This window comes from Hydra vulgaris, chromosome 05, assembly GCF_038396675.1.
Source record: "Hydra vulgaris chromosome 05, alternate assembly HydraT2T_AEP".
NCBI classification, from domain to species: Eukaryota; Metazoa; Cnidaria; class Hydrozoa; order Anthoathecata; family Hydridae; genus Hydra; species Hydra vulgaris.
In genome coordinates this window covers 28,539,249-28,561,706 of record NC_088924.1, presented here as the reverse complement: position 1 = coordinate 28,561,706, position 22,458 = coordinate 28,539,249, and the positions used below count along the sequence as shown (strand labels likewise).

Here is a 22,458-nt window from a genome sequence, read left to right as displayed (position 1 = left end):
GATACTCAAGCTTCCTTTTTAATTTTTGCTTTATTGGACTTGCATTAACAACTTCGATTACACTTTCACTGCTTCTAAGAGTCCAAAATCTCTTGTGAATTATCAATTTCACTGGGGTCAAGTTTTTTCTCTGGAGTAGCAGGTGCCACATATGTTTGTTCGTGTTGTGTTTTTGTTTCCATACATAGATTGTAGTTATCATCAACTTTGGAGCGATTTCTTGGTTAAATAAGTAAAACACTCTTCACCAATTAAAAATACTGCATTGTATTGCTATGAAATTAATAGGGCAACATGTATTGGTAATGCCTTAAAGTCGGAGTTTATATTCCTTTTATGTTCAAGTGATGAGGATGAAGGCATGATTTTAGAGGATTCCCTGAACACAAAAGGTATACTTGTGAAAAGCACATATTTGTTCATCCTTTTTAAGACTTTTTTAAGCCAATAAGTTCATTCTTTTTTCAAAAATTATTATGGTTTGCTCGCATGACCTAAAAACAGTTTTTTAAACATTTATTTTAATAATTGTTTCAAAAATTGTTTTTGATATTGCGATCTATTTATAATATTAATTTTTTCTAATCACAAAAAATGTTCACAAGTTTGAAGCAGCCGTGGCGCAGTGGTACCACACTTGCCTCAGAAACAAAAGAACCGTGTTTCAAACCCCACCTCTGGGCAAGTTTTGCGACATCGGTTAGGAAGGAGGCGTGAATTAAATGCTCATCCGCGGTGCTCTGTGATAAGGCTGTAAAGAATTCTTAGAGCACCTAAATAACAAAAAATATTTATATATTTTTTATTATTATTAATATATACTATTGCATAAGTTGAAATAATTGAGTGATTATTTTGTTCAAAAAGATGATTTGCCTCAAAATCTAACTGCATTTAATTATAAAGCATAAATAAAAACTATATTTCATTTATACACCGTTTTTTTACCATCCGTGGTACCTAACCATGGAATAGATAGTACATACAGAGCTATTTCAGCTGAGATAACATACAGAGCTGAGATAACTTCAGCTGAGATAGCATTTAGTTCAGATGTTTAATCAGCAGTATAGCCGACAAAAATTTTCTTTCTTTAACTTGTATCAGTGTTATTATGTTTGTTTTTTTATGAAAAATATTTTTCAGGATTTTTTTGTCTGTTTAATAACGCGAAATTTGTTCCAGAATTTGTGAAAATACTTCAGATTTATTTATTACACTTTTTGTGTGAGGTACTGTTTGTGTTTAATTAAAGAAAAACTTTTATATTTTTTTTATATTCCTATCATATTATCAATAATTCAGTAGCGTTTGAATTTTTTTTTATCATAATAAAATTAAATTGATAGAATAATAAATAAATAGTTTTAGTTGATATGATAATAAAGATAGCGTTTTAATTTTTTAAAATCAAAGTAAATAATGTAGTATGAATTTATAATTTATAATGATGATCAAATGTAAATTACACTTTTAATCAAAATTGTTTGTTTTATCATCAGTAATCAAATACTATTACTAATAAATTGTTGTCAGTTCAACCAGGGAACAGCTGTTTAATCATTATTTTAATCATTAATCAATATCGTCAAACGGTAGTTTTGTCAGTTCAAACAGTAGTTTTGTCAGTTCAAACAGAAGTTTTCTCAGTCCAAGCAGTAGTTTTGGTAGTTTAATTAGGTATCATTAGAAGCATTTAACTAAAAAATTCATGCAGTCTTTTTTATTGATGTTGCATAAATGGCCAGAGCATGAAATCATTGAAACCATAGATTTATTAATTTTGAAGCAAGCAACCACACTGTCACGACTGAATTCGTGGCGCAGTGGTAACCTATTTTTATAGATTTTTTTTTTGAGTTCACGTTACACCAAAAAAAAATGTGCATAATTTAAAGGATTGAATTTTTGTGACTTTAGAATTTTTATACATAATTATTTGAAAGAGTTGAATTCAAGTGAAACCAGTACATTAGTATATATTTTGAAACTTTATGTGACTCAAATGCACAATTTCCATGCACAAATTTTCTGGAGTCACAAGTCACCTATCTAATTTGATAACAACAATGGATGGAATTCACACGACTCGACCAGTTTTGTACCCGGATTGCATATTTATTCGAACTTATAATTATTTGTTTCAAAGTTTTTCAAAAATTTAAAATCTCACTGAAATAGAAAATACAGAAATAGTTTTTATAATTATACTTTTTGTATTTTTTATTATTGAAAGTTTTTTTTTTTATGCTTTTGTAGATAAGAACAACACTTAAATGGCTCTTCTTTCACAATTTCAAAATCAACCGAGTCCTTTAATATGATATTTAATAAAAAAAATTACCTGTTTTTTTTTCTGTTATTCCGCACTAGCATTACTTGCATTTTGCGCAATTTCTTTGTTTGATACACATCAAAGTTATCCATAAATAAAAGAGTTTTCCAGGTCTAAGGACTGTCTACTAACAGCAATTTTAAACTTGCCAACTTGTAAAATTTAAACCATTACTACTGCAAACATAATATGAACTACTTAATAGAAAACGAAAAATTTTTCGGAACTTTTCTATCAACCATAATAGAATCAAACACGACTTGACGTAATAGGAGTCAAAGTAGATAACTTGAGATCAATTAACGTTTAAAAATCATATATATTATTGACTTTTTTTATGTGTTTAATCAAGATTGTTGGTTTCCTGTACTGCACAAGTACTGTGTACAAAAGACCAGAAAGTTCATTTCATCTTCATTTGTCTGTTTATAAATAGATTGCTCAGTTAAACCATTGAATCCAAGTTGTTTTTACAAAGAAGAGCTTTGTGGGGATTATAAAGTTTTGATGCATGATTTCCAAAATACTGTTTGTAGTGTATCCATCGCTCTTATGGAGATTAATAAAGCACTGCAGTTAATGCGCTCATTTATGTATGTATGTATGTATGTATGTATGTATGTATGTATGTATGTATGTATGTATGTATGTATGTATGTATGTATGTATGTATGTATGTATGTATGTATGTATGTAATTAATATCATTTATTTACCTAAAAAATATTTTCTTATTGAGCTTATTAACCATTTTTCATAATGATTTATAAATTCCCTCCCCCCCCCACCTTTTTTTTTTTTTTTTCATTTTTCATTTTGTTTTTTTTAAAAGTCTTTTTAAGTTAACACGATTTAATTGTGGTCAAAATAACGTTGAGAAATAAGTATACAATCTTGGACATCTTTACTTGCTTTTATTTGCTTCTTCACTAAATAAACTAAAAGTACTATGCGCTTACGATATTTTTCAAAAAGTTCACTTTTATGGTTAAAGTTATTAAAAACAATACTTTAAAAAAATTCGACAAAAAGGAAGAGAAGTTTTGTTTTCGTTTAACCCATTGTGTTTGGATCTTCTATTAGCAAAGGGTTTTGCTTACGTCACAGAATGTATTTTTTAACAGTTCAATCCCAGCTTAAGTATAAGACGTTATTAAAAAAATTTGTTTCGGTGATATGTTTCCCCGCATACCGTTCCCACAAGCGAAATGATCCCATAATCATTTTGCTACAAATAATAATTCTATTTATAGACACGCAACCCTACGCTATTAAAAAAGTAAATCTTTATGGTTTTCCAAAAAACCGTATAGATTTAAGTCAGCATTTTCTTTAACTTTATAAACTTCAATTTTTGAGCTTTAAACATCTTTTAGAAAAATTTAAAAGTTTCACTGAATTTAAAAGTTTCACTGAATTTAAAAGCTTCAATTTGGTTTTTAAAATACAAATTTTGAAATAAGTCAGTTTTAAAGTAGGTTTTAATCCCAAACAAAGTTTATTTTTGTGTTTATGACATTGTCCTGGATCACTGTGCACATTTAAATGGCTGATGTCTATTGCTTTCAGCTTTTGTTACAAACTAAAACAAACAATCTTTAAAAACAAATATATTTTTATATTGTGATAACCTAATTTTTATATATATTATACTTTTAGAATGAAGTTAACAATTTTGGTTTGGATTGCGTACTTTATTGTAGTTTCATCCGGTACGTTAAAGATAAGATATGAAAAAAGATTATCATCAAGGGTAGCTTGAAACTTTCAATTTATTGTTTATTTCGTTACTTGATAATTTATTTTGAAAAGTATTATAACATTAACATTCATATTTGTCTCGTTAACGAGTATTTGGTAACAATGAGTACTAGTAAAATTACGACTTACTACTTAGTAGCGCCGGATTTACCATTGTTTTGGCACGAGCCAAATTTTAGTATGTAGTCCTTTGCTTTACATGATAACTGATAATGCATTTCCCGACCTACTGTTTCGATTAATGACGTAAGTTTAATACCAATTAAATCGAATAAATAATACAGTGTGTATTCAGCGATAGCGTTACACTTTTTATAAAAATAGTGTCAGTTTGTCTGATTTGAACACTTTTATAGTGCCAGGAATAAATAATAAATGTGCTTTCATGTCTTTTCGATTAGCAAAGTCATTGATGATACCACCAAAGTTCATTTCACTTGATGTCACTTCAAGTACTCATAAGAGCCAAGTTTGTGAGGCGTTCTTGAAACATTAGGGTTCAGACTATATTTGATCAATTTGATTTTTTAAAACAATCTTTCCACCGAGACCGAGTTGACTGTTATTATCTGCACAAGAAAAATATCAAGAGAAATCTCAACATTAAGGAAACAATCTTAACACCTTTTTTGTGTAAAAGTGAATACATGAAATTTTTCATTCTCACGTCCATTCGTTTTTCACCAAGAAACACCTTCACAAACTATTCAAATTACACTAAGTCATTTTAAAAATAGGATAAACCCAAGTCGTTCCTGTAAGATTGAATTAGATTTATGTTTGTCTATGGCTGACTTGACACTCCCAGAATCAAACTTTACCTGTTTAAAAAAAAAGCCAAAGAGAGAGATACTTGATTTGAGAGAAAAGTTTATATCAACAGTCAAAGAAAGCCGCACATTTTGTTTCCTTGTTAAACTTTTTGTTTTTTCTGATGAAAAAAGACGTTTGCCCTTTGTGAAATTATCGCATATTGATAAGATTGTGCAACACAAAATTTATTAACCTGTTTTCTTTTATAATCATCACTTAATTTTTTATACAAGTTATTTATTTATTTATTTTTAAATATGGATTATGGTTTGATAAATAAGTAGATATATTTTAGATATTAGTTATTTATGATCATAGGCTTAAAACTTTTTTCCCTATGATATGCGGGGCCCGCTTACATGCAGAGCCCCAGGTTTTTGCCCAAAATAGCTTTATAAAAAAATCCGGCACTGCTACTTAGTATGTTATTAGTACTAGTAATATACTTAGTTGTAAGTAGCATAGCAATAACCGTACAAAGTAAAATTGTTTTCTTCTAGAGCAGTGAAAAGTTAAAAGAAGTGACAAATCTTGGTACATCCATGTTAAAGGATAATGATGAATCAAAGGATAATGATGAATCAGCTGCTTTTCTCAGAAAAAAAAGAACTTTTAAGGAAAAAATGAAACTTTTTGATCTTCTTCAACAATACGGTAACCGTAAGCTATTTTTTTAATCAAAATATTTTTCTTTATGATACGACCGTATTCTTATATAAAATTAACAACTATACAAACAGACTTGAATGTTTTTTTAAAAGTTTTAAGAAAATTGGTGAGTACGTGAGCACATTAAAGAAGTTAAAAAACTTTAAACCGACAAAATTAAGACATTACTTTGAACTCTCAAAAACAAAAAAAAAATGGAGACAATACTTAAAAAAAAATCGAGGCAATATTCTCAAAAACAGTAAGTCATAATAATATAGATATTTAAGGTAAACGTTTAACTTAAAAAAAGGTTTAAGTTAAATGTTTAAACATTTCCAAAATAAGAAACTAGACATTTTTTTTTTTTTGGGGAGGGGGGTTAAAAACTTTTTTTTTAAATTTAATTTTGAAAATTTTTTAACATAGTTGCCATTTTAAATGTAAGAAAACGCGATGCTTCAACTATTAAAGATTTGTTAAAAACTGCTCTGATAAACTCATCTCAAAAGACTAGATATATAATTCTTGGTTTGCTTCAAAAGCCAACAGCGTGGTTGCTTGCTAACGCAAGAGAAATTGTTAAGCTAATTGGCGAAAATGTCAACGACGGTATTTCAACTGAACGCAGTAAGTTTTGCTTCTCAAATTTTTTTTTGTAAAAAAGTTCCAACAAATGAAAAAGTATTCAAACATTTAATTTTTGATAAATACTTTGATTTTTTGTTGTATTATGATAATTTAACTATATTATTTGTTTTTTAAATAAGAGCCAGTATTTATTATTTTTTATCATTTAGTTGCGTGGTCTTCTTTACAGTCGCTTTGGTAAAGAAGGCCACGTAAATAAGTACTTCAAAGGACTCACTAGTCAAATCAATTGGTTTTATTAGTGAACAAAAGCAAAAAAAAAATATTTGTTATATTCAAAACCATATAATAAAGCATATTCTTTATACTCTCATTTACTATTTTGAAATTAGTTTTGAGTATAATAGTGTCTTTTAAAACCATAAAAATCAGTTGCGGTTTCTTGTATAATAAAAAAAAAAATTTTTCTTAAAAAGCGTGAAATTTTTATTTTTTATGCATAGTTAAAGTAAACTGTAACTTTTAAAATTTTATGTGCTTACTAATTAGTTTATATATTTAAGTTATTTAACAGTAAAACTTTACGAAAAAATATAAAGTATAGATCAGCATTTATAATACACTTAAAATCTGGATTTAAAATAGCGAAGTAAATTTTTAACACTAATACTTTTATATTGTACAAAAAGTGTCACATAATTTAGGGAACCTACGAGAACCTACATTAAGTAATTGAACTAGTAAATGTAATATGTATATTACCTATTTGAGCTATATACACTGCCCCTAACTTCCTCTTTGGGGTTCTTTAACATTTTCAAATAATGACCTGTAATTTATGATAATAATAATAATGTTAACTGTTCATATGAAAATATTTGAGTCACTCAACTATAGTTGCGTGACTTTAATAGTAAAATGAAAAATACCAATGAAATTCGTGATATAACAAAATAATAACAATCTAATTTGTATTTAGAATTGCCCTTCTCATGTTCATGTTCTCGAGTTTTTTTTTTTTAATTTTTAAATTAACAGAGTTAACAACGTCATAGGTTACTGTTGCATTTATTAACAATCCTATCAGTAAAGTAATGCGTATTGCTTCCGAAATACGAACATTTTGTTTGTGCAACCGTTGTTTATGACCTCTTAATTTTGAATATAAGTTGTTTAATGTAGGGTATCTCCAAGTTACTTTATGAATATCATTTTTTGTTTTATAATATTTTATTATATCGCTCCGTTCTCTTCGTTTTTCTAATGACGTCAATCCAAATTCTTTTAATCGCTCCTCATATTTCATACCTTTTAAACATCTTATTTTTGTTGCTCTCCGTTGTACTTGTTCTTTTTTATTGATGTCTTTTTATAATAAGGATTCCATATTGGTGAAGCAAATTCGATCATATCTATATGATTTTTCCATTTTATATCATTAGATATTAGAATCCCTAAATCTTGTTCCAAAGATGTTTTTATCATAGTGTAATGATTTTCATTGCTCGTTGGTTGGCTAATATAACAATTATAGCAAGGTTTTTTTTTCCCTATATGCATTTTTCATTATTATAGTGTAATAACCATTTTTTACTTCATTTACTAAGGTTCAATAAATCCTCTTGGATTGCATAGTTATCGTTGATATTTGTAATCACCGAAATAATTTTTGTATCGTCGGCATATAACTTATAGCAATTATTTATTTTTTGTGATGTATCATCAATATAGATAACACAGCCCCGTAAGAACAAAATTGTATTAGGAAGGGGGGGGGGGGGCAGTACTACCCCGAAATAGTTTTCGGACCTTTTTTTTTTATTTAGTCATTTTTTCAGTCAATTTATTCAAAGTTATTTATTTTAAAAATTATTGGAGGGGAGGGGGGCAAATGCCTCTGCTGCCCCCCCCCCCCTCCCCCTTGTTGCAACGGGCCTGTAACAAATAATAGCGGACCTATTACTGAGCCTTGTGGCACCATGTTATTTGCTTAAAATAAACTTTTATTTCTCGTAAACAAAAATTCGTGTTATTTTGTTTATTTTTTTAATACAATACAAATTGTACTGTTTACATAACAACTATTTTGTTTTTTTGTTTAGTAAAAATATAAAAATTTGTGACATTTACAGACTTATTCGACAAAATAAAACACACTCTTGGAAATCTGTGCGACAAGTTACTGTGCCAATCACAATGCTAAGGAATTAACTAAGCTGATGTTTAGATGCAAGATTTAGTGTTTACAAACGAGTAAGTTAAAACGAAAATAGTGAACAAGGTCTAACGAATTGTCTAAAGAGTGCCTGTTGATTTTTTTGCATAGTGGCTTTAGAACTCAATAGACTTTATAATAATAAAAACGTTGTTATATTATTCATCCAGAATGTGCGGCTAATAGATTAAAAATAAAAAAAATACATTATTATATATAGAAATGATAAATAATCAACAGACTTATTCAAAACGTCGTTGACATTTATGAATAATTCGATAGTGCATTTTTATTTTTAAAGATTGTGGCATCAATTTTTTTTTTTAAAGTTTATTCCACCAGAAGAGTTTATTATTCAGTTCCACAATTTTAAGAAGTTAAAGAACTTGTAATTAAAGTCATAAATCCGCGTTTTTTAAGTTTTATAAAGTTTCACGTTTTCAAAATGTTCACGTGACTAAAGTAATTAAAAGTTTACTAATAATTCTTTTTATATAGTTTATTTTTATAAAATATAATAGAATTGAATATTACTTTTAATTTCATACTTATTATTTATTTAGTAGCCACTTTAAACATGGATAAGCGAGACATTTTCAATATAAAAGACCTATTAAAAGCTGCTCTTATTAATTCATCTCAAAAAACTAGGGATATAATTCTTGGTTTGCTTCAGAAACCTACTGCGTGGTTGCTTGCTAATGCACGAGAAATTGTTAAACTAATCGGAGAAAACGTTGATGACGAGAGCTCATTTGAAAACGGTAAAAGTTTTAAGTTTTAGTTTGTTTTTAATTTTCATTCTTTATCCGCATTAACAGTTTCATGCTTTACCATGCTTCTACATTTTTATTCATTTAAAATGAACAGAAAATATCTAAATAAAATTAAAAAAAAATTCTTGTAGGTGACATAAGTAATATTTGCTTAGGGGCTGTTTAAATAATACGTGACAGTCTTGGGGGTGGGTAGGGGGAGGGGTATTGAAAAGTCTTACCAAATGTCACATGGGGAGGGGGTGGTTTGCTACAGTGTGACGTGACAAGTAATATTTTAAATTAAATTTTATTATCACTGCGTAATTTTTTATTTTTTAAACATAATACATAATCGATATTATGTATTACGTTTAAAGATCAAATTTTATCTTATCAATCTTAACAATAATAGTTTTGCTTTTATTTTTAATGTTATTGTTATTATTACTTTTAATGTTTCATGTCACTCAATTATAATGAATTTGTCGAACTACTTTAGTTACGTCATTATTTTTATTATATATTAAGTTATTTATCTGTTACAATAATATAAAATTTTAGTAATAGTTTTAATTATTAATGCTATTATTAGTACTATCTTTATTATATACTTATTAGTACTATCTTTATTATATACTATTTAACGTAATGGTTGTAAGGAAAATTACCTTTTTGTTGTTGTTGTTGTTGTTGTTGTTGTTGTTGTTGTTGTTGTTGTTGTTGTTGTTGTTGTTGTTGTTGTTGTTGTTGTTGTTGTTGTTGTTGTTGTTGTTGTTGTTGTTATAGATTTAAAATGTCTAGAGAAAAGGAAAAACTTTACATATCTATTTATGAAGGATATTTAAAAACATTTGCAAACAAACCAAAACAAAAGTCTCAAGAAGAAACAAATAAAATCTGGTATGAGATTAAAACAAAGAGCAAATCCGAATTAAATGTAGAAGTTGAAAAAAAAAGGAAAGAGCCAAAACAAATTGAACTCCAAAATAAAGTTAGTATTTTATCTTACTAGACAAAATTACCAAACCATTTACTGAATACACCAAAAAAGCTTGAATCTAAAATCACTTTTGATGGGGTGACTGACGCGACCCCATCAATTACAACAAGCAAAGAAAGTGAAAAAGAAAACTCTAATTTCTCAAAAGTTTTAACAAAACAAGCCCCGAAACAAGATCAGTTAAAAAATGAAATTTTTATTTTATAAAAAGCAGTTTTGTAAAATAAAATTTTCATTTCAAAGGTATTGCATATCTTACTGAAAAAAGAAATTGCAACTTGTTGTCACAAGAAGACTTCCAAATACTAGGGGCAAAAGCAAAAACTTTTGGCAGAAAAAAACCGAGATCTTGTACTTCGTCAAAAAGCCACTGAACGCCTAATAGCAACCAGACTAAAAAGAAAAAAATCAATAGAAGCATTAGATCCAGATATTAGAAAAAAGTTGTGTGGAATTTAAAATTCATTATCAAAGGGTCGACCACCAGCCTGTGATCAGGACAGTTTAATAAAAGCAATTGTAGATATTGCCATGAAAGGGTCTGCTTCTGATGATAGGAGAAGAACTGAAATGGTTTGAACTATGAAGACATTAAATGACTTGGTTGAAGAATTGAATATCATGGTTACAATCTCTCCAGATCAGGAGTTTACTTAAGATTACTTCCAAGCAGATTATTGAGCACAGAATGAAAAAGACGTGTTAAAACTGCACCAATCCAGGTAATAAGAGCACAAAATTCTGAGCGTAAATATCATGCAGACACAAAATTTGCCAAAATTATCTATTGGTGTCCTTGAAGAGCTTGCGGTAGTCTTGGGTCCTAAAGAAGTAACGTTTCACTCCCAGGATGATGAAGCTAGGGTGCCAATTGGATTGACTGCTGCAAACAAACAAGCACCAATGATGATGCATATGGAGTACAAGGTGACTTTAGCCGATCATAACTTTGTAACTGCTCCTTAACACAAACTTATTCCTTCATTAATTGCAGCCATAGAAATTAAAAAGGGTTGCATGGAAAAACAAGCAGTCACAGACTCTGGCCCAACATACATAGCAATCAGAAGTGCAAAACATGATTCATCAACAGCACTTAGTCACTTTGAAGACATGAACAGAATAAACCATCTTTTTTACTGAAGACGGAGTTAGTAAACCAGTCATGATTATAACTGTTGATGATGGGTCAGATAAAAATCCAAGATATGAAAAAACAGTTCATTATGCCAAGACTTATTTCAAAGAGTATGACCTTGATGGAATGTTTTTGGCCACTAATGCACCTGGAAAAAGTGTCTTTAACAGGGTAGAGAGAAGAATGGCTCTACTAAGCCATGACCTAGCAGGAATGATACTTCCATTTGATCATTTTGGAAGCCATCTTAATTCATGAAGAAAACCAACAGACAAAGTTATGGAGAAGGCGAATTTTGCCAAAGCAGGTGAAGTCCTTGCACAAATTTGGTCTGGCACAGTCATTGATGGATTTGAAGGATTGGAAACTAAAGCCGAGAAAAATGGGTATAGTTAAAACATTTTGGAGCAGAGCGGGATGCTAAAAGTGTCAGAGAAAGTCAATACTTCCTTCAAATTGTAAAATATAATGATCAAAACTGCTGTTGTCATCGTCGCAGCTCATCGTCTGCTGTTGTCATCGTCACTGTTTTATTTTGTTCTAAATGGTTTTCTTCCACCACCAATTTCTTTGTTCCAAGGAGAAGATGGTCTTGAATGTAATAATATAAAAAACAACTTTGCATCCCTCTTTTTAAACTTATCACTTTGCAAAACAATTTTGCCCACAACAGTTACAAAAATATATCCCAATGGGTCGCCATACGACTACTCATTTCCAAGCATTCCAACTTCCTTACCAAAAAGAGGTGGGAGGAGGTGGGGGTATCTCGTATTATTTGAATAGCCCCTTATGCAAAATTTAATTAACTTTGTTAATTAATTCAAGTTTTTTAACATATAACTTATTTAGAGTTAGGGGTTGACTCTTGAAAAACTTTATTGTACAGTTAGTTTTATGTATAATGAGTTGTAAAACATTTTTTCCAATGGTAAGGTTAGATTTTGTGTGTAATGAAGTGTAAAAGGTTTGTTTAAATGGTACAGTAAGATTTTATGCATCATAAAATGTTTTAGAAGTTTTTTATATATTTTTACTGATTTCATAGGTTTTGACTTTCCCAGGTAGTTGTTATGTTATAAACTTTTATCCAAAAAAAATATTTTACATTTCTTTCGGATAAAATAATAATGACTACCCAGGAAACTCAAATTAATGGTTTTTCCATTACTTGTTAAATTGCTATTCTTATCAGTTTATCAAAAAAAATGTTTAAACTTTTGTAAAATCGTAAAAAAAAATTCAAAACAAAATGCCACACTAAACTAATGTTATAAAACTCAAGAAGTGTGCATTAGTTGCATCATCTGCTCAAAGAAAACCAATCGCAAGTTCAAAACACTTAAATAACTAAAAATTCTTGAGTTTAAATAATAAAATGATATCAACTTTCATCACATGCTGTTTTAAAATTGACAAACTAAATGGAAGTAATACTCATCAAGCTTTACAATTTAAAACATTGTATCAGTTTTCACCAAGCCAAAATTACAAACTTTTTATCATCTCGTGTGATTTTTAATTTGCAAAATAAGGACATTGAAAGAAAAAGAGAAGCGTTTTCTTTTTAATTATAAAGGCTCAACATCAAAGAATTAATCAACAGATTAAAATGTTAAAAAGCGTTGTACCATGTGTTTATCCATTCGTAGAAGCTGAGCAAGTTGAAAAATCATATCTGGCCTCCAAAGATGCTTCGCTAATGAAACTATGGTACGCAGTCAACTTAGAGGAAAAAATAGTTCAAGTCAGGTTATCCTGATAGGTTATCCTGATCAGGTTATCCTAACGGTCAGGTCAGGTTATCCTGCTACTGGTAACATGTAACCAAGTACAGCCTGCTTCACATTCTGCTGCCTTGTAGAATGCGCTTTTTTAGACAAAGGCTAGAAGAAGCCAACTCCGACTTGAAACATTCTCTGCCTTGTGGCTCTTGGTTAAGTAAAGGCTAGATTGTCTCGATAAAAATACTCATCTTGGGCAGATGTTAAACGCATAAGACAACTATCTTGAAAAGGGCCTCCTAAGCAAAGACTTAAGGGGTAAACAGATTCTATATGTTGACCAGCCTCGCACTCCTTCTTCATTTATTAGGCTGACACAGATGTTGAATGCTGGATCTTCTTGACTTGATGCATGGGTTTTGCTTGTGTCTCTGTTTTTATAACTAGGCAACTCGTTCTATTATCTCCTAATGAGCAGATAGCTCTAAAACTCATTTTTATGGCTGGCTGGTAGTCAAGTTTCCCGAACTCTGTGGTAGCTCTTAGAGAGACTGATTCCATCAACAGCTGTAAAACATCAGACTACTAACAGCGCCATGTTGCGCATGGATGATGTATCTGTTTATACTTTTAGTGTGCATTGTCGAGGCCAAATTTGGAACCCTTTGTTACGACTTTGGGTTTAATAATAGTAATGAGGCAGTTTCTTGGACTATTAAATAATGCACTGAGTTCTATCTATGCTTTAAATTAAGTTCTTTAACAAATTTAAAGATGAATAAAGTATCAAAAACTATAAAACACAAAAAACTATCATCACCGCCAAGTTCTCTAAACCTATCATTCACGAATATTCGTGGACTTCAAAGTAACTTTTTTTCTGTTGAGTCTTATCTCCTTCAAATTTAACCAGATCTCCTTGCTCTTTGTGAGACTAATTTGAGTTCAGCTCTCTCATCTTGTGATCTTAGTGTTGATGGTTATCTTCCCTTAGTTCGTAAAGACTCCAATAGTCACATGCTTGGCCTAGGCATTTACATTCGTAAGAGTTTACCCATTTGTCGGGAACTAGGTTTGAATCCACAGGCTATTCTTTTATGTGGTTTCGTTTAGCATTACTTCACTCTATCGCTTTCCTCTTTGTTCTATATCGCTCTTCTTTATCTCAAGATTGCACTCTCTTCGATGTTATTTTTGATCAAATTGACCAAGCTCTCTCTCTTTATCCATCAGCCAATATTTTTGTTGTCGGTGACTTTAATGCTCATCACACTGAATAGCTTGGCTCTAGTGTCAGCGACTCTGCAGACGTTAAGGTTCACAACTTTTGCCTTTCTAAATCTCTAACTCAAATAGTCAACTTTCCAACTTGTTTTCCAGACAACCCGAATCATTTACCTTTTCTACTTGACCTATGTTTTGTTTCTAATCCCAGTCAGTGCTTCGGTGCTTCTGATCACGCTTAAGTGCTTTTAGTTACACTTAGGTGGTTCTGATCACGGTTTGATCTCTAAAACTATTATCTCATTCTTCTTCATCATCACAATCTCCCTATCATTGTACTTCTAACAACTACCTTAAAGCTGACTAGGACTCTTTCCGTGATTTTTTTTGTGAAGACCCTTGCGTAGAAATTTTTCATCTTCCTGCTGACAAATGTGTTTTTTACATAACTTTTTGAATTTAAACTGGCAGTGGATCTTTCATTCTCTTTCGACGATTCCAAGTCACGCCTCACTCTTCTCATTGGTTTACGTCACATTGTGCTGCTGCAATTTCCAATTGAAACCATTACTTCCATATCCATCAGCATAACAATTCTCCAAAAAACAGACGTCTGCTTACTATTGCTAGAAACCATTGTAAAAAGGTTTTGTCTAACGACAAAGCCCGCAATTCTCAGGTCATGAAATCTCGTACTTCATCTCAAAAATTCTCGTGACTTTTGAGAACCTTAAACTGTATAAATAATAAGGGCAAACCAGTTATTCCACCTATCTTGTTCGGTTTAGGTTTTTTCACCTCACCTAAAGACAAAGATAAATTGTTTGCTAAAAACTTTTTATCAATATTATCTCTTAATTCCACTAGTTGCGTTCTTTCTAATATTGCCTACAAACAGGTTGGTTCATTGCTTGACATTCGTATTACTCCAGCTTCTGTATCTAAAGTGATTTCCGGCTTAGACTCTTCTAAAGCTTGTGGTCCAAACAATATACCTGTTTTAGTTGCAGAAGTGTTCTCCAGAGTTTTTGTCAATACTTTAAAAACTATTTAACAAGTGCTTATCGGGTCTTGTTTTCCGGCATGCTGGAAAGCGGCATCTGTCATCCCTATTTTCAAAAATTCTGGAGAGCAATCTGATTCGTCTAACTACCGTCACATTAGTCTTCTTCCTATCATAAGCAAAGTTTTTGAATCTTTAATAACAAATACTTAATCTCTCATAACAAATACTTAATCTCTCATCTTGAATCTAATAGCTTTCTGATCATCAATATGGATTTCAATCTTTTCATTCTACAGCTGATTTGCAAACAGTTATAACAGATAAATTTTATTGTGCATTAGATAAAGGTGGAGAGGTTAAGACCATTGCTCTTGATATTTCTAAAGCATTTAATAAAGTTTGGCATGCTGGTCTTCTCCATAAGTTTTCTTCTTACGGTGTATTAGGTAAAATCTTTAAGATTATTGATCCTTCCTTCCAATCGTAGTATAGAAGTTGTCCTCGATGGGCAGCACTCTTCTTATTATCCGGTAACTATTTTGTTCCTCAAGGTTCAATCCTTGACCCCATACTCTTTTTAATTTACATTAACGATCTTCCGGACATTCTCATATTTAAGGTGGCATTGTTCGTTGATGATACTACTATTTATTATTGTATTGATAAGAAGCCAACACTCTCTGATTGCTTGGAGGGGTATTTGAGCTTGAAAAGAATCTCACTTCTGCTACAGCACGGGGCTCACAGTGGCTAGTTAACTTTAATTCAGATAAAACTCAATTTTTTTTAGTTAATCGTTACCGCAATAATTTAGATCTTTCTATATTTATGAATGGTGATGTACTCAACGAGTCATCTTTTCGCGTCACGGTAAGGAAGGAGGCGTGAACTTCCTGGTTAAATGCACTTCCGCGGTGCTCTGTGACAAGACCGTTAGGACTTCTTGGGTCACCTAAAATAAAAATTAAAAAAAAAAAAAAAAAAATCTACCCATAATCTTCTAGGATTAACTCGTACTTCCAATCTTTCTTGGAAACTATGTATAAAATCCATCGCAAAATTAGCATCTGCTAAGGTTGCATCTCTTTGTCGTGCTCGTCACTTCCTTACTCCGGATTCCATTCTTTATCTCTATAAATTTTAAATCCGTCCTTGTATGGAATACAATATCTGGGGATCACCTTCCAATAAAATATCTGGGGATCTTCCAATGAAATGTCTGGGGTTCACCTTCAAATGGTGCCCTTTCTCTTTTAGATAAGGTACAATAACGCATTGTAAATATAGTTAGACCTGTTCTTGCACCCAATCTCCAACCATTATCACATCGTCGTAATGTTGCAACTGTTTAGTAAACCTTTTTTAACTCAAAGTTTAATGCAGATTCAACAAAGTAATGGGTTTTTTAACACTAGAATAAAGAAACTTGGATCAACTTTAAATCAAGTTAGCTTTATAAGAATAGTGAGCCAAGCTTCTTCCAGAAGTTTGTTGAAGTTAAAAAAAACCCTAAAATACCACTGTACTGTGACAAACCTAATCTTGCCCGATGAAAATTTGATGCACCATTATTTGATGCACCATTTTGTTCATTTTCATAGTCTAAACGTTTTGTGTGAAACTGTCATCAAAACACCAAGAAAGCAGTTCGTCAGTTGTGAAGAAAAGAACAGATGAAGGTGAATTTTTGAAAGTAAAGGTCACACTTACCTCAACTGATTAGATGAATTAGTTTTAAATACTGTTCCAGAGACAGCCAAATTAATATTTCCTTAGTCATTAAAAACGGTCAACGGTCTACGGTCAAGCAACAAATTATCATTAAACTTGCACAAGACACACAAAAAATCTATTCAAAGTTCTTTTTGACCTAATATAGGTCCGAGGAAAATATTGGATTAACTCTTTTCTTGTGACATAAAACTTGCATACGTTATGTGTGGCATACAGTCCCACAACAGTTAGCATCCGTGTTGTCGGTATGGAGTTGACTCCTCCAAACTATTAAACTGTGGTCAAGCTAGAGTTTTTAATAAAATTAAAACGTAATTTCATAATTTCAAAAGTTTTGGGGAGACATCAAAGAGTCAAAAATATTTAAGAACTTTATTCAATTGTCATTGCTTGGTTTTCCTATAACAAGCTTGTGCAAGAAGCTATTTCATCCATGGAGCTGCACTTGCTGCTTTAAGTAGCGAATAACTTGGTCAAAAAATGTTTTGATCTTTAGTCATGTGCTAAAAAATAGTTAGCTTTACTTCACATTCCAATTTAACTATATCATGAGGGTGCATTTCAATGGTTGTATGAAGCTTTTAAAAGACTTTGACGCATTAGAGAGTCTCTCAAAAAAATTCTGGCTTCCATCAATCTACTGTATTCATCCAAATTTTAAAAAAAATAGTAAAATAGTTTCTTTTATACTACCAAATAATAAAATCTTTATTACAATTCTTTGTTACAATTGTAACAAAGAAGGTTTTACTATTTTCCTTGGGATATTTTGTTTTACAATGATGTCATATTACAAATGTATTATTTGTTATAGGCAAATCTACGTGACAAAATATATAATTTAGTTGCTCTAAATTTTCTTTTTTGAAACAAGATGGAAAAGTTAATGTTGTTTAAGTTGTCTTCATTTTTAATTCTCATTCGTTAAATGAAATTTTAAAAAGTATATTTCATAAAAGTCTAGGTTTATTTAAAAAAGTTTACAACTGAAATTTATCAATATCATTCAATTATCAACCTTCTTTGTTACAATTGCTATTATAATTTCTTGCTGTTGTAATCAACGACATAATAATCAGGACGAGACTTTGTTGCTGCTGTTGTAATCAACGACATAATAATCAGGACTTGAGAGACTTTGTTGCTGCTGTTGACGACATAATAATCGAGACTTTGTTGCTTTACTTAATAACTAGTTAGTTTTTATTTTTAAAAACTGTGGTACATTATAAAAGACAAAGAGTAAATTATGCTAACAGTATAAACCAACATAAATGTTAACAAACATAAGAAAAATCTTAGAAACCAGCATCTCAAAATTAACAAAAAAAGGCGTTGGGGTCAGCCAATAACGGGTCGCTAACAATCAAAAAATAGTAATTGGCAGTGTAATGCAAGCAATTAATTTTGATATCGATCATTTAAAATTTAAAAGTTAAAAATACACCAAATTTAACTGAAAGACGAACTTTGGTCATATGTTTATATTTAAACAGAATTTAACTCAAAGTCGAACTTGGATTTTAAAAACATTTAATTGAAAGGCTAATTTTATAAAAACAACGAAAGTACTTTTTTGAATAGTTTTCAAATTTAATTTTTTCGTTTGTTTTAAGTGCCTTAAAAAGCTTACTGTCTTATCATAGCGTACCGTGAAAAAGTATTTAATTAAAAGTTCACGTATCCTTCCTTACACATGCACGGAGCTCGCATCAAATCCTTGATCTCTTCGAATATCTATGGGGCTGTCTATTAATTACATCAACAAAATGGGGGAAAGAGGTCTGGTAATTTTAGACAATCTTTGACAAGGGGGAGAAGGGAGGTTAGGAAAAGTTAACGCTCAGGAATGGTATTTGTGCTACAAAAACCATTCCTGAGATTAGGCATCGCACCGCCGAACAGCAAAGAGTTATGTTAGGCCTTGCGACACTTGAAGAAAGAAGAATAAGAGGTGATTTAATTCTGATGTTCAAGTTCATGCGTGGATTTAATGAAATAAACTTTTATGTATTATTCAATCGTCCTTCGTCGTCAAAGTATATTATGCTTTGTCATTACTAAAAACTTGCACAGCAAAGAGTGCTCACTTGCATGCCAAGAGAGAAATTATTCACGAACCGTGTTGTGTTGCAGTGGAATACCCTGCCGTAAATAATAATTGACGCGACTTCCGTCAACATTTTCAAAAATTGACTAGATGAATATTTAAGTTAATTAAAAGAGAATTTTTAAACAATAGCTGAAAAAAAACTCTCTTCACATAAGTTTCCAGTATTCAATTACGTTCTTAAAGTATGCTACTTGTTCGCAGACACACACACACACACACACACACATACACACACACACACACACACACACACACTCACACACACACACACACACACACACACCCACACAAACACACACACACACACACACACACACACACACACACACACACACACACACACACACACACACACACACACACATATATATATATATATATATATAATATATATATATATATATATATATATATATATATATATATATATATATTTATATATATATATATACATTTCATAACTTTCAGATTAATTATACATATATATTTTAAGTTTGCAATTATTAATCGTAATGTAACAACTTAAAAATGTAAACTTGTTTTGTAAAAGAAGATTATGAAGATCTTATCAAAACTTTTAATAGTTACGATTTCTTTATCATAGTAAGAACTTCGGAAAATATCGAGGAATTCTCTCCTCCATCAAAGTTTTAATGTTTTCTTTGTTCTTTTTAATTCCATATCTGGAACGATTTTTTATTATTAACATAATATCGACTTGCAGTTTTCGATAAGTTGAATGAATTTAATTTTTTTACCTTCTATCATGCACTGAAAGAAGTTTAAACCAATAATGTTACATGTAGTAATCACTTTTACTCCTATTCACTTTTTGTTCAAAGCAAGCCTTTGTAATTTTATATGGCTATATATAATTAAAAAATGTTTATAAGTTAAAAGTTGAACTAATTTTTTTTTTTAAACATTTTACTTTTAAACACTTTTTCTTGAAGTTGTAAACTACTGTTATTACTACTATTTAAAAATGTTTAACTTTTTATTCATATTTTTTAATTTTACATTAAAAAAGGGTGGGGGGGGGGGATTAATTGTTGACGTAGTTTCATAGGGGGGTCTCTGAAAGTTTGCCAAGTTGTTGACAAGGGGAAGGGGGAGGTAAAAGTTGCCAAAAAATTGTTGACGTAATTAATGGACAGCCTCTTTTTCAAACTCGATTTTTAATGAATATTCGCCGGTCCTTAATAGAAAATCAATTTTAAAGTTTTTTTATTTGTTTATTTTAGTGTTTGTTTTTGTTACATTAATTAACACTTGTAATGTTTTTTGCATTAGTTAACTTTAAGCACTGAATAAAATTAAACATATGTTTATCATTATCACGTGGTTAAAATGTAATGTATTTCTTTTACCATTATCATGCATATTTTATGAAGAGAATAAATTTGAATTTCATTCTCTAGTATTTAGTTTTTAATTTTGCATAGATTTTATATAAAGTTGCTATTTAAAGTTAATAAAATCGCTGTATAAAGTTGAACTTTATATAGAACTGATGTAAAAAGTTAAACAAAGTTTGGTTAAATTTAAGTCCTTAGTGTATATAGATAAGTTTGAGCGTCATGCAACTTTAATATCTATTTAGATAAAACTTCACATACCTAGTTGTGACTACCCGTCTACGCTGTTGACAAAGTTTACTTTTTGATAATATATTTTAACTGAACAGTCAAAAACGTTGAAATGCAATAGAACAAAAAATCAAAATTACCTTATATTAAATTTTTTTAAATAGAAAATAAGTTTTCTGGGGTTTGGTTTATGTGTGCGTAATTTTTTTTGTGTTCCAGTGTTTATTTAACGTAATAATGGTAAAAGATTTATATAAAGTTTATTAATTTTTATAAATATAATATAAAGTGTATAAATATTTATATAAAGTGTAACTATATACTATTGTTTTATTACTTCTATTGATATGGTTTTAGGTTCAGAATCTTCTAAAACAATTATTGCCGATATGATTCAAATGTACAACAAGTAAATATTTTTGCTTCTTAAGCAAGTGTTTATTAAAAGAAACTGCTACAACCTTGAAAAAAGCTTCTGAAATTGGGGAACAAGATGAAGTTTAAATATATTGAATTTTTATGTTTGACATACTACACAAATTTAGATAATTTAGTTTTAAAGAATGTTGCAAAACTATGTAATTATTTTAATAAAAATAATGTAAAACAAAAAAATGCTATTCTGTACATGACTCTGAAGTGTGTATAACCTCAAGATTCAGTTATATCTTATGTATATTCACCTATATCTTATGCACGAGCAATATAGCATATTTTTAGGGGTTTCATGAATTTATTTTAAGTGCCAAATACCTTGTATTTGAAGCTGAATTGTTCACATTAGAACTCTTTTCCAGTAAAAAAAGTTGCAAATTATTAAAATAAGGAGATTCAAACTTTTATATTCGGTAGCAGTAGTGACAGGGTTAGCGAGAGATCACTTGTAAAGGTACTGGCAAAACTACTAAAAGTTTAAGTTGTATCTAATAAAAAAATGCAGTAGCAGCGGTAGTTGCAAGGCTAGCAAAAGATTTATTCTCAACAGTAGAGGCAGTGCTAAAAGAAGTTGGTGAGACAACAGTTCTTGCATAGAAAAAAATAATAGTGCGATTTGTGTTTACTACTTCTAATCTTTCCTTTAGTTGTTTAAGACGCTTCTCTTCCGTTCCAGATAATTTCGTTTTAAAGACATATCACTGAAGTATATCATTGAAAACATTGTTATGTAACGTTACTACAAATATAACAAATCTCTTTTTAATCTAGTTTAAACTAAGAAATGCATTAATAATATTTAAATTTCTTTTATTAATGGGAATACAAACATTTTTAGAACAAGTCCGCCATCGCTCATTTATGTAAACTGATTTATAAATAGTATCTAATAATATATTATGTGTATGTATGTATGTATGTATGTATGTATGTATGTATGTATGTATGTATGTATGTATGTATGTATGTATGTATGTATGTATGTATGTATGTATGTATGTATGTATGTATGTATGTATGTATGTATGTATGTATGTATGTATGTATGTATGTATGTATGTATGTATGTATGTATGTATGTATGTATGTATGTATGTATATATGTATGTATGTATGTATGAATATGTATTTGTGTATGTATGTATTAGAGCGTGTCAAAAATAAAAAATCGTAATTTCCCAGAAGTAAAAGTTTCCTTTTGATATCTCTAGAAAACATTTCGGATGAGTTTTAAACAACGAGGCTTTAAGTTTTGAATGGAGGCTATGTAAGGTTCTTCTCATAATCATAACAATATGAATCAACAAAAAAATATTTTTTTAATCTACTTTTATCATTTTTATTGAATTGATCTTTCTCGATAATTTAGTAATTG

At 30.1% G+C, this 22,458-nt stretch overlaps 1 protein-coding gene across 2 annotated transcripts; it reads left to right on the top strand.

Moving 5' to 3' along the window:
- Positions 1-1,051: 1,051 nt before the first annotated feature.
- On the top strand, positions 1,052-21,263 carry LOC136080753 (uncharacterized). 2 transcript variants are annotated; one of them, XM_065797814.1, is made up of 6 exons: positions 1,052-1,232; positions 3,994-4,087; positions 5,409-5,562; positions 5,986-6,186; positions 8,926-9,126; positions 21,006-21,263. In XM_065797814.1, the coding sequence occupies exons 2-6, from the start codon at positions 3,995-3,997 to the stop codon at positions 21,059-21,061; spliced, it is 705 nt and encodes a 234-aa protein (XP_065653886.1). In that variant the 5' UTR covers positions 1,052-1,232; position 3,994; the 3' UTR covers positions 21,062-21,263. The 2 variants fall into 2 exon arrangements, with proteins under 2 accessions (XP_065653886.1, XP_065653885.1); XM_065797813.1 differs by having other exon boundaries at positions 1,085-1,232; positions 5,409-5,568.
- Positions 21,264-22,458: the final 1,195 nt, after the last annotated feature.